At 44.0% G+C, this 13,918-nt stretch overlaps 1 protein-coding gene across 1 annotated transcript in view; it reads left to right on the top strand.

The window, feature by feature from the left end:
• Positions 1 to 6,841: 6,841 nt before the first annotated feature.
• Positions 6,842 to 13,918, top strand: part of LOC116545671 (threonine--tRNA ligase 2, cytoplasmic-like) — a 65,621-nt gene continuing 58,544 nt past the window's right edge. The window contains exons 1-3 of the mRNA XM_032272208.1: positions 6,842 to 7,208; positions 8,474 to 8,545; positions 10,185 to 10,381. Of these exons, the coding sequence (XP_032128099.1) occupies positions 6,894 to 7,208; positions 8,474 to 8,545; positions 10,185 to 10,381 (584 nt within the window). The 5' untranslated portion in view covers positions 6,842 to 6,893. The remainder of the gene's footprint in view (positions 7,209 to 8,473; positions 8,546 to 10,184; positions 10,382 to 13,918) is intronic.

Below are 13,918 nucleotides of genomic sequence, written 5' to 3'. Positions count from 1 at the left end.
GCAGCCCTTATGCGGGTGTGACAGAGGACTTAGAGCATCTTGCCTTAGGGTCACCTCTTTTCCAATGCTGCTTCAGTCCCATACTTCTTGACCTGAGACTTATTAGTAAGATTAAAGACTATATGATTATATACATGTATATATTTATGATTACATATGAGTAGCTATGTGATTATATATAGGAATAACTATGTACCTCTATTTCTGATTTTCTAATTCTATATTTATATGAGAACAGGCTGAGGCTTCACACTGCCTCTGCTCTTGTGGGGTTTCCCCCTAACTAGTTAACATTTTATGTCCATGCCAGTATCCTGCCGCTTTTCAGCACTGTTCCCTAGATTGAGCATGACGATTCTTGTCTGATCCTGTCTTTACTCTGAAGATGGCAAAGCGTTGGTTTTCTAATTGCACATTTACCTCTGTGTTTGCCATTTAGTTCTTGGCATTAGACTATAAACTGAGCTCTGGCTTCTCTCCCATTTTTTTCTATTATTGCTATGGACTCGTGAGTTCCTGTATTTTTTAATGGTTTACAATTCATTACTGTACTTAATTATTCTTATTATTTTGCAATGGAGTCTCGCTCTGTCGCCCAGGCTGTAGTGCAGTCGTGTGATCTTGGCTCACTGCAACCTCCGGTTCCCAGGTTCAAGTGATTCTCCTGCGTTAGCCTCCCGAGTAGCTGGGACTACAGGTGCGCGCCACCAAGCCAAGCTAAATTTTTGTATTTTTAGTAGAGACGGGATTTCACTGTGTTAGCCAAGACGGTCTCGATCTCCTGACCTCATCATCCACCCACCTTGGCCTCCCAATGTGCTGGGATTACAGGCGTGAGCCACCACACCTGGCCAATTATTTTTGAAGTTCAAATGATTTGGCCAGTGGGATTCCTTCGAGCTGGTTCCTATATCCTTGTGTCATGTTCCCTCACTTTTGTGGGGAGTGCTTCCTCAATTTTCAGCAAAACAAGATGCTCCAGGCTTATCTTGAACCTATATGTGTGATATCGTTTGGGTATTTGTCCCCTCCAAATCTCATGTTGACATTTCACCCCAGTGTTGCAGGTAGGGCCTAGTGGGAGGTGTCTGGGTCACGAGACAGATCCCTCGTGAACAGCGTGGTGCCGTCCTCATGGTAATGATTGAGTTCTGACTCTTAGCATCTGTAAGAACAATTGTTGCAGAGACTGGCATCTCCATCCCTTCTTTCTTGCTTCTGCTCGCCTGTTCTATGACCTCTGCACATGTGGGCTCTCCTTTGCCTTCTGTCATGAGTGGAAGATTCCTGATGCCCTTGCCAGATGCAGATGCTGGTGCCATGCTTCTTGTATAGCCTGCAGAACTGTGAGCCAAATACACCTCTTTTCTTTACAAATTATCCAGCCTCAGGCATTTCTTTATAGCAACACAAATGGACTAAGGCAGTGTCCCAGCTCTGGAACAGGCCTTTCTGCCAGGAGCTCTTTCGTGGGGAAAGGTATTAGAGATCTGTGCTTTTATCTCTTGGTTTTCTCCTTGTAGATAACCGAATTCATTGTTTTCTAGTTTATATTCTGTTTCTTTTTGTGCTGGTAAGCAGATATATGCATATTTTCTATCTTCTCTTTTTTCTTATAAAACATGTAACATACTACACGTGCTCTTTTGAACATTACTTTTTTGCTTCATAATATCTCCTGGAAATTGTTCCATATGAGTTCAGAGAACCTCTTAATTATGTTTTAGCAACCGCATAACGCTCCATTATGTTTGTGTACTGTAGCTTACTGAACCAATCTCCTACGAGGTACTTTACAATCACAAATACTCTTATACTGAATTTTTGTGTATACGCATTTTTGCATTCTTGTATCTTCAGAATAAATTTCTAGAAGTGGGATTGCTGGGTTGAAGAAGAAATGTATATTTAGTGTTATTAGAATGTTGTCATTGGTTTATTTTGCTGTTATTTTTCTCAATTTTTCAATTGAGAATTTATTTTCATTCTTTTGTTTTTACCAATATAGGTGTTAGAATTATGAATTTTTTTCCGACTACTGATCTATGTGTTGCATAAATTTGCAGTATTTTTGTTATCATTATTTTAAAGAAAGTCTGTACTTTCCTTTTTTATTTCCCTTTTCAACAAAGAGATGCTTAAGAGTTTTGAAATTTCCATGCGAAAAGCCTTTTTACTGTTTTTTGTTTTATTTTTAATTTCTAATTTTATTGCATTGGGGTCTAAGAGTGTTGTATCTAACATTTCTACTTTATGAAACCTACTGAGGTCTTTCTTGAGCCCTACTGTATGATCAATTTATACGAAGAATCTACACATTTGTTTAGGTGCATCTTCCATTTTCAGGGTATAGTTTATATATAGAGATACGTACTTATACATACATATTCATAATGTGAATATATTCAAAATATCTACTTTTTAATTTATTGTTTGGGTCTTTTTTTTTTTTTTTTTTTTTTAGACAGAGTTTCGCTCTTGTTACCCAGGCTGGAGTGCAATGGCGCGATCTCGGCTCACCGCAACCTCCGCCTCCTGGGTTCAGGCCATTCTCCTGCCTCAGCCTCCTGAGTAGCTGGGATTACAGGCACGCGCCACCATGCCCAGCTAATTTTTTGTATTTTTAGTAGAGACGGGGTTTCACCGTGTTGACCAGGATGGTCTCGATCTCTTGACCTCGTGATCCACCGCCTCGGCCTCCCAAAGTGCTGGGATTACAGGCGTGAGCCACCGCGCCCGGCCTATTGTTTGGGTCTTTTACAACCTTTTTTGTGTGTGCACTTGAATGTACTCAGAGAGTGGTTTGTTATTTCCCTTTTATTAGCATGTTTGTACTTCTTCTTTAGCTTTCTGTAGTTTTTTTCAAATTACAGGTGTGTAATTTGGTGTATAGATATTCACAATTGCTATATTTTCATTGTGGAATGTGGCACTTAATATTACAAAGTGTTCTTCTTTGTCTCATTTAATGCTTTTTTGCTTGAATAATTTTTTTAGCATATGTCCCAAATATTGCATGGGATGTATTTATATAAACATTATTTTTTGTTTATCTGAAGTTCAAATGTAAATGTGCACTGTATATTTTATCTGGCAATCCTAAATACAGAAAAGTCCTAGAAACGAGGACTGCTGCCAGGACTTACACTGTGTGATTTAAATACTAACTCCCTTTAAAAGGAACTAGGCACCTTGGAGAAATGATAGATTCCTTGAATATAAGATGAACCTGGAACACTTTATTGTACCAAAAAGCAAGGAAACAATTAAATGTCTCAGGAATCAACCTGAAGAATCTTCTACTCTGCGAGAGTGCAGTACTATCTGTAAATCATGGCCAAATTTTACCTTCCTCAACCAACTGGTCATATAAAACTTTTCAGGAGGCCACAGGAGTTGTGGTCATATGGGTGACTTATTTATGCCAGAAACGTGTACATAATCTGTTTGAGCCTGATCTGGCATATACCTCTTTTACTTAATCATAGAATGCTGCTGTATATACCCAACCTTATGGCTTGATAGGTAAATAACCTTCAATTCATGGAGGGAAACTTGGGTGGCATGGTAATTTGATGCTCTCTGATGAAGCATTCAACCTCTACTATGGCCCAATAGCAAACCAGAAGCTGCTTCTTAAAAGCAGAATAGTTATCTGCAGAGAATGGCATACTTTTCTCCCAGGTCCAAAGGATTATGCTGTGATTCACCCATAAGGACCCATTAAAAGTTCTATATAGGCCAGCCCTGGTGGCTCATGCCTGTAGTCCCAACACTTTGGGAGGTCAAGGTGGAAAGATCACCTGAGGCCAGGAGTTCAAGACCAGCCGGGGCAACATAGCAAGACCCCATCACTACAAAATTTTTAAAAACTAGCTGGACATGGTGGTATGCATCTGTAGTCCCAGCTACTCAGAAGGCTGAGGTGGGAGGGCTGTTTGAGCCCAGCAGGTTGAGGTTGCAGTGAGCCCAGATCTTACCGCTGCACTCTAGGTTGGATGACTCTTATCTGCTGCAGACATTTCAAGCACCTTCAGATCTGTTGTTCATGCGGCCCACATAGAAAAGTTGCTTGCACAGCAGCATTACCTGATTCAGAATCTTCTTAGGTTCTGTCTTACTTAGCACTGGCAGTCTTTTGAGTTACGTAGCAATTGGTTTAGAAAAATATGTCCAAATAAGGCGTATGTTGCCTCCAAAGAGGCCCATTAGGCATTATGCCTTTTAGTAAAAAGAAGTAATTTTTCCTTAACCTTGGAAATGACACCTCTAAACGCTCTGAACTACTGAATGCCTAGAAATTTCATTGAGGTGACAGCCGTCTAAATTTTCACATTTGAGGATATATCTCCTTCTCTATGACCTCCATGTGCCTTATCAAGGTGACTACATACTTGTTATTTCCTGCTTATCAGGGAAAATCAGCATGCTATCATCAATGATAGGACACCAGCATGATGTCCTATGGAATACAGTGCAATCAAAGTCCTTGTGGACTAGATTACCACATAAAACTAAAGGGTTTATATTGTTTTGAGGTGATACCCTGTGAAGATGTATTGCCAGCCTTGTCAGATGAAATAAAATGGTGCCTGATAGCCCTTAACTAACAAGTGTAAAGAAAGAAGCATCAGCTAGCTCAATAGGTGCATATCTGGTGCCAGAGGTTATGCTGATTTACTCCACCAATGAAATCATATCTGGAAGAGCAGTTGCAACTGGAATCACCACCTAATTAAATTTATATTAATCTACTATAATTCCCTAACATCCATTTGTCTTCTACACAGGCTAAATGTGAATGGGATGGTAAGGTAAGCTAAATGGGATGTGATGAGAATCACCACCCCTGCATCTTTCAGGTTCTTCACGGCAGCAGTAATATCTGCAATTCCTTCAGAAATGCAGTATTGCTTTCGATTTACTATTTTTGTATGTTGAGAAAGTTCTAGTGTTTTCTGCTTGGCCTTTCCTACCAGAAAAGCCTTACGTTTCAGGGTCAGGGAAACATTGTAGGGGTTCTGCCAGTTTGGAGTATGTCTATTCAAACTCTGCATTCTGGAACGAGAAAACAACCACAGTGTGAGTTTGGAAACCCAATGGGCTCACTGGGTATTGTGTGATCCTAGCCCAAACCTGGAAATAACTCAAATTTTCCATCAATAAATGAATAAACAAATTATAGTATATCCATACAATGGAATACTACTCAGAAAAAAAAAACAACAGAAATAACTATAGATACCCACAAACATAGGTGAATATTAAAATTATTGGGCTGAGTGAAAGTAGCTAAACAAAAGGAGGACATACTGTGTGCTTCCATTTACAGAAAATCTAGAAAATGCAAACTGAGCTATAGTGACAGGAAGCAGACTGGTGGTCCCCTAGGGATTGGGAGTGGAGGCCCAAGAAAGACAAATTCCAAAGGGTCCCAAGGAAATTCTGGGGTGGCTTAAGTGGGTCCATGACATTTGATGATGCGTTGGTCATGGTAGAATGGCAGAAGCAGAAACTCAATGGCACTGGGTTGAGAAATGATGAATAATGAGGAGTAATGAGAAGCCAGTGGGTCCTGTGTGACCGTATGCAGACGCTTCCCGAGGAAGGACTAAGAAAGACACAGTGGTATTGGTTAGCACCTAACTTCATGGAGTGCTGTTTGGGATTCCACTCGGCTTAATCCAATGAGCTTGTCCTTCTCCGCTCCTTCTCCTGCACTGATTCTGCTCCTAGGGTGGAATTTACCTGCCTTTCCTCCTTGCTAACACATCCTAACCTTTATTTTCAGAGCAATTTCTCCCTTTTTCAAACTACACCAGTTGAAGCTAAGCTCTCTCATTTCAGGACTCTTTGGCCATTTTTACCTGTATCACATTATATGACATGTTCGATTCAATTCTGCCAAAGTTGAGAGGCACCATAGCGTTAAGTGCATAGAAACTGGCATTAGACTATCTGCGTTTGAATTCCACCCTTGTCATGTAGTGGCTGTGTGACGTTAGTCAAGTAACAGTCTCTTTGTGCTTCCATTTCTCCAGCTATAAGCGGATATAACAGTATCTCTTGCTACGAGGATTAAAGGAGTTACTACTATTACAAAGAGTTCGGAACAACGTTTGTCACATCCTAAGCCTAAGAATAGTGATAAAAATCAATTTGTGTTCCTGCTCCAGGAACTTTCACGTTCACTGTTATGAGGGATACAAAGACACGTGGCATTTGTCCTAGACTCGTGGGGCTAGCAATTTCATGCTGGTCAGATTTAGATTTCACAGCGATTTTCTATGTGCCCTGGCCGAGCGGCCTCTGCACATGGGCAGTTTTGGCATGAAAGGCCAGAAAGTCCATTTTTAACAGCCACTTTTTAGAACCTGTTTGCAGGGTGATAGCATGGTGACTGCCAGAATCCAAGAGGGAGAAATGGTGAAGCCTTTTTGGAGAACGCAGATGATGGCCTTTTTGCAAGTTTTTGGAAGATTTTCGTTTCAACGGACTAAAGCTACTGCCAGTAGCCCCTAGACAGGCCTCGAAAGGTAGGGGAGGCCCTTCAGACCCCATTCCGCTATTGCCCAGGCGGAAGTCATCGCCCCCAACCCTACGGTGGGCCTGGTCTCAGGCCCCGCCCCGCCGGGCGGGGTATCTAGCTTAGGCCCCGCCCCTCCTCAGCCAGCGTCCTGCCCCTCCCCGCCCAGCTCCCCGCCCCTGCAACGTATCCGGCCTCGGCTCCGCCCCCACCCCATCGCCCCGCCCCCGCCCCATCGCGCCGCCCCCGCCCCCCGCCTCCGGGCGCGCAGTCTTCTGCTCTGCGCTCAGTCACCGCGTCGCCCTCGCCGCCCTCGTCGCGGTCGCGGGCACCCCGCTCGGCGTCGGTGCCTGAGGGAGCGCGCGTGATGGCGGCCGAGGCCCGGGCGGCGGAGGCCGTGGCGTCGCGCCTGGAGCGGCAGGAGGAGGACATCCGCTGGTTGTGGGCGGAGGTCCAGCGCCTGAAGGACGAGCAGCTGAACGCGCCCGACCGCGGCCAGGCGGAGGGGCCGCTCCTCACGCGGGAGGTGGCGCAGCTACGGGCCGAGAACCGCGACCTGCGCCACCGCCTGTGCCGCCTGCGGCTGTGCCTGGCCGAGGAGCTGAGCCGCCAGGCCACGCTGGGGAGCGCGGTGCGGGCGGCGGCGCTGGAGGAGGCCGGGCGCACGGGGGCCGGCGCGCAGGTAACCGGGCGGCTGGGACGCAGGAGAGGACGCGGGCGGGGCGGGCCGAGATGGTGCGCACCAAGCGGTTTGCAACTCCGGGGAGCGGTGCGGGGGCGCCCCGGGGGAGTGTCCGCCCAGTGTCCGCCCAGTGCCCGCCCAGTGCCCTGCGGCTGCGCTGCCCTGCTCTGCCTGCGCTCCCGTGCGGCCTGGGGAGCCGCTGGATTTCCAGCAGTCGCCCAATTTGGTAAATGCTGTTGATTTCTCAACTCGTCCGTTAGAGAGCCTGCCACACATCTTTTTCAGTAGCAGAAATGGTGTTTTCATTTGTTTGAAAAAATGCTGGAGAGTTTCAAACTCATTATTCTTTCCTTGGCCAGAAAGCTGCGTATGTAAACTCTTTCATTCCCTCTGGTTCTTTTTTGTGGGTGGTTTTTTTGGACGAGAAGTTTTACCTTTTTGTGCCCTTGTTTTGGTGGCCTATCTTGAGAGGATACCTGTGTATTTAACATTGTTTTTGTTTTGTTTTGATTTTTCTGAGACAGAGTCTCTCCCTGTCAGCCAGGATGTAGTGCAGTGGCGCGATCTCTGCTCACTGCAGCCTCCGCCTCTCGGGTTCAAACGATTCTCCTGCCTCAGCTTCCCGAATAGCTGGGATTGCAGGCACCCGCCATCACGCCTGGCTAATTTTTGTGTTTTTCGAAGAGAGGAGATTTCACCATGTTGGCCAGTTTGGTCTCGAACTCCTGACCTCGTGATCCGCCTGCCTCGGCCTTCCAAAGTGCTGGGATTACAGGCATGACCCACCACGGCCAGCCAACATTTTTTTTTAATACAGTATTTTTAAGATTTTAGAAAGGATAAATTATTTTTTAACATCATAAACTCTCTGAGTCCTGAAGCTTCTCAGGCTGTGAGATGTTCTGTAGTCCTTTAGGAGAGACAGCTGTGGTGAACTAGCAACATCTTCATGAAATAGTGCATTTGAAGTGGCAAGCAGCAGCCACACATTTTCCAGCCACATTGTTTAAAGTTCAGGACAAAAACTTTTCAAGAGCAAAATGTATTAAATATGCTTAGCAACAGTGTAAAAGAAATGCACAGACAGGAAGGACTGAACCCTGGAAAATGACTTGCCCATTGAGAGTTGTAGGTGGTGGTCAGGAGAGCCAGCTATGAGCCTCTAAACATGGGCACTTGCAGCCTGCTGGCATGGCTCTCTTCTTCTTAAGATGTGTTGCTTTTTTTTCGTTATTGATGTGAGTCATTTATAATTTATCTTTCAGCCTCCTCCTAGTCAAAGCCAAGAAAAGGACATGAAAAAGAAGAAAATGAAGGAAAGCGAGCCTGGCAGCGAGGTAAGTTGTTGCTATGGAAACAATATAAAATATTACCTGTAATTTCAAATATGTGTGTATAGTTAATTACCCAGGATTTCCAACAAAAATTACTGATCAGATTATTATTTGGGTTATATTGGTGTATTTAACACTTTTCAAGCCTTAAATTTGAGATGTCTCCAGAAATGAGCTGCCATATTTAATAAACACCTGTATTTAATCTCTTTAAGTTGTGCAAGCAGAACTGTTTTTTTTTCCTTGTATTCAGGAAACTAGCTACTTTGCTTTTGTGTATAAATCATTAAAACAACCAGAAAGTATTTTTCTGGCATCAGCATTTGCTAGGACTGAAGGAGGAATACCTGGGCCCAAAGATACCAGTCTGGTTGAGGAGTTCAGGGAGACTCAGGACATCAACTAGGGAACAGCACGATAGTGTACAAGTAAATGCTGTAATGTGTGACTGTACACGTTCTGTAAACAGTGGAAAAGGGAGATGCCAGTGGGTGAAGTAGGTAGAAGAGGCGGGCTTTGAGGTGGACCTTTAGAGCTAAGGAGAAGTTAGATAAGCAGAGAGGAGTTTTTTGGAGTTGGGAAGTACATACGCTCCTAGTCTTATAGTTTGGTTAAGTCCCAATAAACCCAATGTGAGTTAAAAATGTATTTAACATGTCTACGCTAGTGATCATCATAGCTTAGCCTAGCCTACCTTAAAAGTGCTCAGAACACTTACATTAGCTTACAGTTGGATAAAGTCCTCTAATACAAAGCCTATTTTATTAGGAAGTGTTGAATATCTCTACTGAGTGAAAAACAGAATGGTTTTATGAATATTACTTTTACAATATCATTGAAGTTGAAAAGTCATGGCCGGGCGTGTTGGCTCATGCCTGTAATCCCAGCACTCTGGAATGCCAAGGCAGGTGGATCACTTGAGATCAGGAGTTCCAGCCTGGTCAACATGGCGAAACTCCATCTCTACTACAAATACAAAAATGAGCCGGGCAGGGTGGCCTGTAATCCCAGCTACTCAGGAGGCTGAGGCAGGAAAATCACTTGAACCTATGAGGCAGAGGTGCCAGTGAGCTGAGTTCGCACCACTGCACTTCAGCCTGGGCAACAAAGCAAGACTCCATCTCAAAACAACAACAACAACAACAACAACAAATGGCCGGGCATGGTGGCTCATGCCTGTAATCCCAGCACTTTGGGAGGCTGAGGCTGGTGGATCACCAGGTCAAGAGATCGAGACCATCCTGGCCAACATGGTGAAACTCCGTCTCTACTAAAAAAAAAAAAAAAAAAAAAAAAAAATTAGCTGGGTGTGGTGGTGTGCGCCTGTAGTCTCAGCTACTTGGGAGGCTGAGGCAGGAGAATCACTTGTACCTGGGAGGTGGAGGTTGCAATGAGCCGAGATCTCACCACTGCACTCCAGCCTGGGCGAGAGAGTGACTCCTTCTCAAAAAATAAAAATAAAATAAAAATAAAAACCGTAATTAAACTGTGGTAAGTTTGGGATCATCTGCAGAGCGATAGAGGCTAGACCTATGGTATGCTGGGAAAGCAGTGAGGGGGCAGAGCTGATTCAGAGCTGAGCAGCCAGCTAGAAAATAGTGGGCTGTATATATTACTCTCATTGTGTTCTAATAATTTTCAGGTGAAACCTCAACCAAGTTTCATAAAAGAAAGATTGGATCTTTTTGAAATATTGAAGAAAGACAATCAGCTCTTACTTGCCATTTATGGAAAAAAGGGAGATAGAAGCAATGTGATCACAGTAAGAGTGGCCAATGGGCAAACAGTGGAAGGGGAAGTCTGGAAAACAACGCCTTACCAAGTGGCTGCTGAAATTAGGTAAACCATAGAGTGGAAAGATATTCAATATTAAATAGTTATACTGGAGCCTGGTGAAAGTGTTTTCTTAGGGACCGCGAACATTAGTCCATTCTCATGCTGCTGAAAGGACATACCTGAGACTGAGTAATTTATAAAGGAAAAAGGTTTAATTGACTCACAGTTCAACAGGGCTGGGGAGGCCTCAGGAAACTTTCAATCGTGGCAGAAGGGGAAGCAAGTTTGCCCTTCACATGGCAGCAGCAAGGAGAAGTGCCCAGCAAAGTGGGGGGAAAACCCCTTACAAAACCATCAGATCTCATGAGAATGCACTGACTATTACAGAACAGCATGGAGGTTACTGCCCCCATGATTCAATTACCTCCCACTGGGTCCTCCCACAACACGTGGGGATTTGGGGAAGTATGGTTCAAGATGAGGTTTGGGTAGGCACACAGCCGAACCATATCAGCTAAAATATATGTTTTTTTCTTACTCAGTTGAATAAATTAAATGTAGTTTTTTTTTTTCCTCTGGCTTCTCCAAAGGCCATTTAAATAAGTAGTTGAATATCAGAACACAGTGATTTCCTGTTCTAATAAAAATATATAGGAGAGAAAAAAAATCTACAATTCTTGACAGGCCGTTTCACACTGACTTTATTCATCAATCAAATAATTTCCATGAGTTTTTACAGGTCTTTTAATTATAGACCGAAGGTACATGTGTTAGAGTTATCATCAATCCTGGAAAAGTCCTTTGACCTTTCTAGAAATTAGATACATTAGTGAAGTTATATTGTTTTGACTAATGTTAATTCCTAGTGTCAAATTCAATTGTATAGAAGCAATTGTATAAATCCAGTTTGTATAGCTTCTATACAATTGTATTTAATTCATGTAAATAAATGTTTATCATTTAAAAGCAAATTGCTTCAACAATTGAAAATCTCAGATTTTCTTTGAAAACGATGGTGAGGATTGTATTTCTGACTCATCCTATTATATTGTTAAATGCTTTCCCAACCTGTTTTCATGTTTTCCAGGGGAAATTATGTGCTAGGAAAAAATAGGTTTTGAGGCATGAATTAGTTTGTTTTCTCAAGGAGAGTCAGGTTGCATGTTAAATGTGTTAAGGCAGTATTTCTCAAAGTGTAGTCCCCCAGACCAGCAGCATGGGCATCTGGAAACTTGTTAGAAAAGCCTATTTGGCCAGGCGTGGTGGGTCACGCCTGTAGTCCCAGCACTTTGGGCGGCCAAGGCCGGTGGATCACCTGAAGTCAGGAGTTTGAGTCCAGCTTGGCCAATATGGTGAAACCCCATCACTACTAAAAGTACAAAATATTAGCGGGGCGTGGTGGTGGGTGCCTCTAATCACAGGTACTTGGGAGGCTGAGGCAGGAGAATTGCTTGAACCCAGGAGGTGGAGGTTGCAGTGAGGCAAGATTGCATCATTGCACTCCAGCCTGGGTGACAGAGGGAGACTCTGTCAAAAAAAAAAACCCAAAAAACAAATTTGGGAGCCCCACCTCAAACCCCTTGAATTGATCAGCTGCCTGTTTTTATGAGCCCTCCAGGGGCTTCTGATGTAAGCTAATGGTGTAGAAGTGACCAGTCCATCTTGGTGGACATTTCTGGTCCATGCAGTTATTTATGGACCCAGCTTCCTTCCATCTTGTTGATCTGCTGTCCCCTAGGTAGGGTTTGTTTGTGTCTAGCAGTGGAACCTGGGTCCCTGCATGGGCCTGCCGGCAGTCGGGAGGAAGGGAAGCTGCAGTACAATGATGCTTTGAGTCCAAGACCCCATAGTGGCTCGCTTCAATTTCCACTTCCATCCTGTTAGCTCACATTTAGTCACAGTGCCATGCCTGGCTGTAAGAGAGAATGGGAATATAGATCTGTTGGCTGCCCAGCCACATGTCCAGCTAAAGCCTTCACACCATGGAAGAGAGGAATGGTTTATGGAACAACAGGGAGTCTGCCGCAGTCTGCCCCTCTAACATCCAGATATCTGTGGGAACTGTTCTTCAACATCTGACATATTCACTCCCCAAGTGAGTCAACTCTTAAGTGCCATAGCTCAAAGCCTGGGATTTCCAAGTGATGTACAGAACACCTCCCATCAGGCTGACCACTTGTATTCTAGCAACAAACTAATAGACAAGTCTGCTCACACTACACATGTGTACAGTGCACAGAAGACAATCACAAAGTGTGTGTTTGGAAAAAAAAGGAGAAATATGGCAGACAGTGTTTTAGAGAAGTCATCAGATTCTGCTTGAAGCGACTATGAGGCCCCACAGCCTTGCAGCAGTCAGTGCTTGTGTCAGCCCATCTGTTCACTCTTGGCTCTCTGGAAGCAGCTATCTTGTCCATGGTCCTCCATGGGTTCTGATTTTGCTCTTTGGGAAGTTCAGAGTTATCCATTACCCTCATTTGTCACATCTAAAGTGCATGACAGTTTGTCCTCTTGGGGTCTGTGCAGTTTGCACAGTGCAGTTCTATGGTGCACACCTGGGACCTGAGGGTTCCTTTAAGGATCACATAGTCACAGGTATTTGTGAGCTGGGCTTATAATTTGTTTGGCAATATAATTTCCACGATGAGTTAACCGTAGTAGGCTTCTGGTCTGTTTGCAGGTAATCAGTTCCACATGAAAGTAATCTCACTTAAAGAATCTTCTAGACAGAGACTTCTCCGTTGTTTCACGGCGTTTGTATTTGGCTCATTCCTCTCTCCTTGTTTAATGGACTGAGGTCATATGAAGCAACAGGCTTGTGGGAGGGAGACACTCTTGCTCTCTCACCCTTGCAGCTCCACTGGCCTCTATTGTCTGTATGTACGTGTGGCCTTTGAGAAGGGCTGTCAATGCCTGTCCCTTCTGCTGTTTGGGAAAGAAGATTGTCATTCCAAAATCTTGCATAGTCCCACATTTCTGAACTTTTAGTCAATTGAATTACAGGACACAGGCAGAGGGAGCCTCCCTATCCCTTCCATCTCTACTTGCAAACTAGATTGTTTTCACCTGAGATAGCTCATTCTGGTAGCTTCATGCTGAAAGTAACAAGAGTTACCCAGGGTATACCAACACTCTCCCCTTTTATATCTGCTTTCTTGTGTGCTACAAGCACTGTGACACATGGTTTGCCTGCAAGTTTTATCAAATATTTTGTTACACTACAACAAAGGTTATTGGCTTTCCATATCTTAGAATCTGTTTCCTTGTTACACTGCCACTCTGCTAAGCCAGTGCCACATGTTTTGGTTTTTTACTTCCAGGTCCTTGTTTCTGTATTACCTAAGACAGATACTAAGCTGCTACAACAAAGACATCACAAAAAACTCATTGGCTTGAATATGGTCAAAGTCCTTTTTCATATTGCAGTCTAGATGTAGGTGGTCCAGGTTGACTGGGTGACACTTCTCCACACGGTCATTTGTGGACCCAAATTTCTCCCATCTGGTTGCTGAGCTGTCTGGTACGATGTTGCCCTTGTCTACATGGTCCAGAAAGAACAGCACATGGGTTCCCATCTTCAGAAGGTGGACACAGGATCGA

Source organism: Sapajus apella, unplaced genomic scaffold (assembly GCF_009761245.1).
Source record: "Sapajus apella isolate SASKATOON/1434 unplaced genomic scaffold, GSC_monkey_1.0 scaffold330, whole genome shotgun sequence".
Lineage (NCBI taxonomy): Eukaryota > Metazoa > Chordata > Mammalia > Primates > Cebidae > Sapajus > Sapajus apella.
Note: the sequence above shows the minus strand (reverse complement) of the source record. Positions and strands in the feature narration are given on the sequence as shown.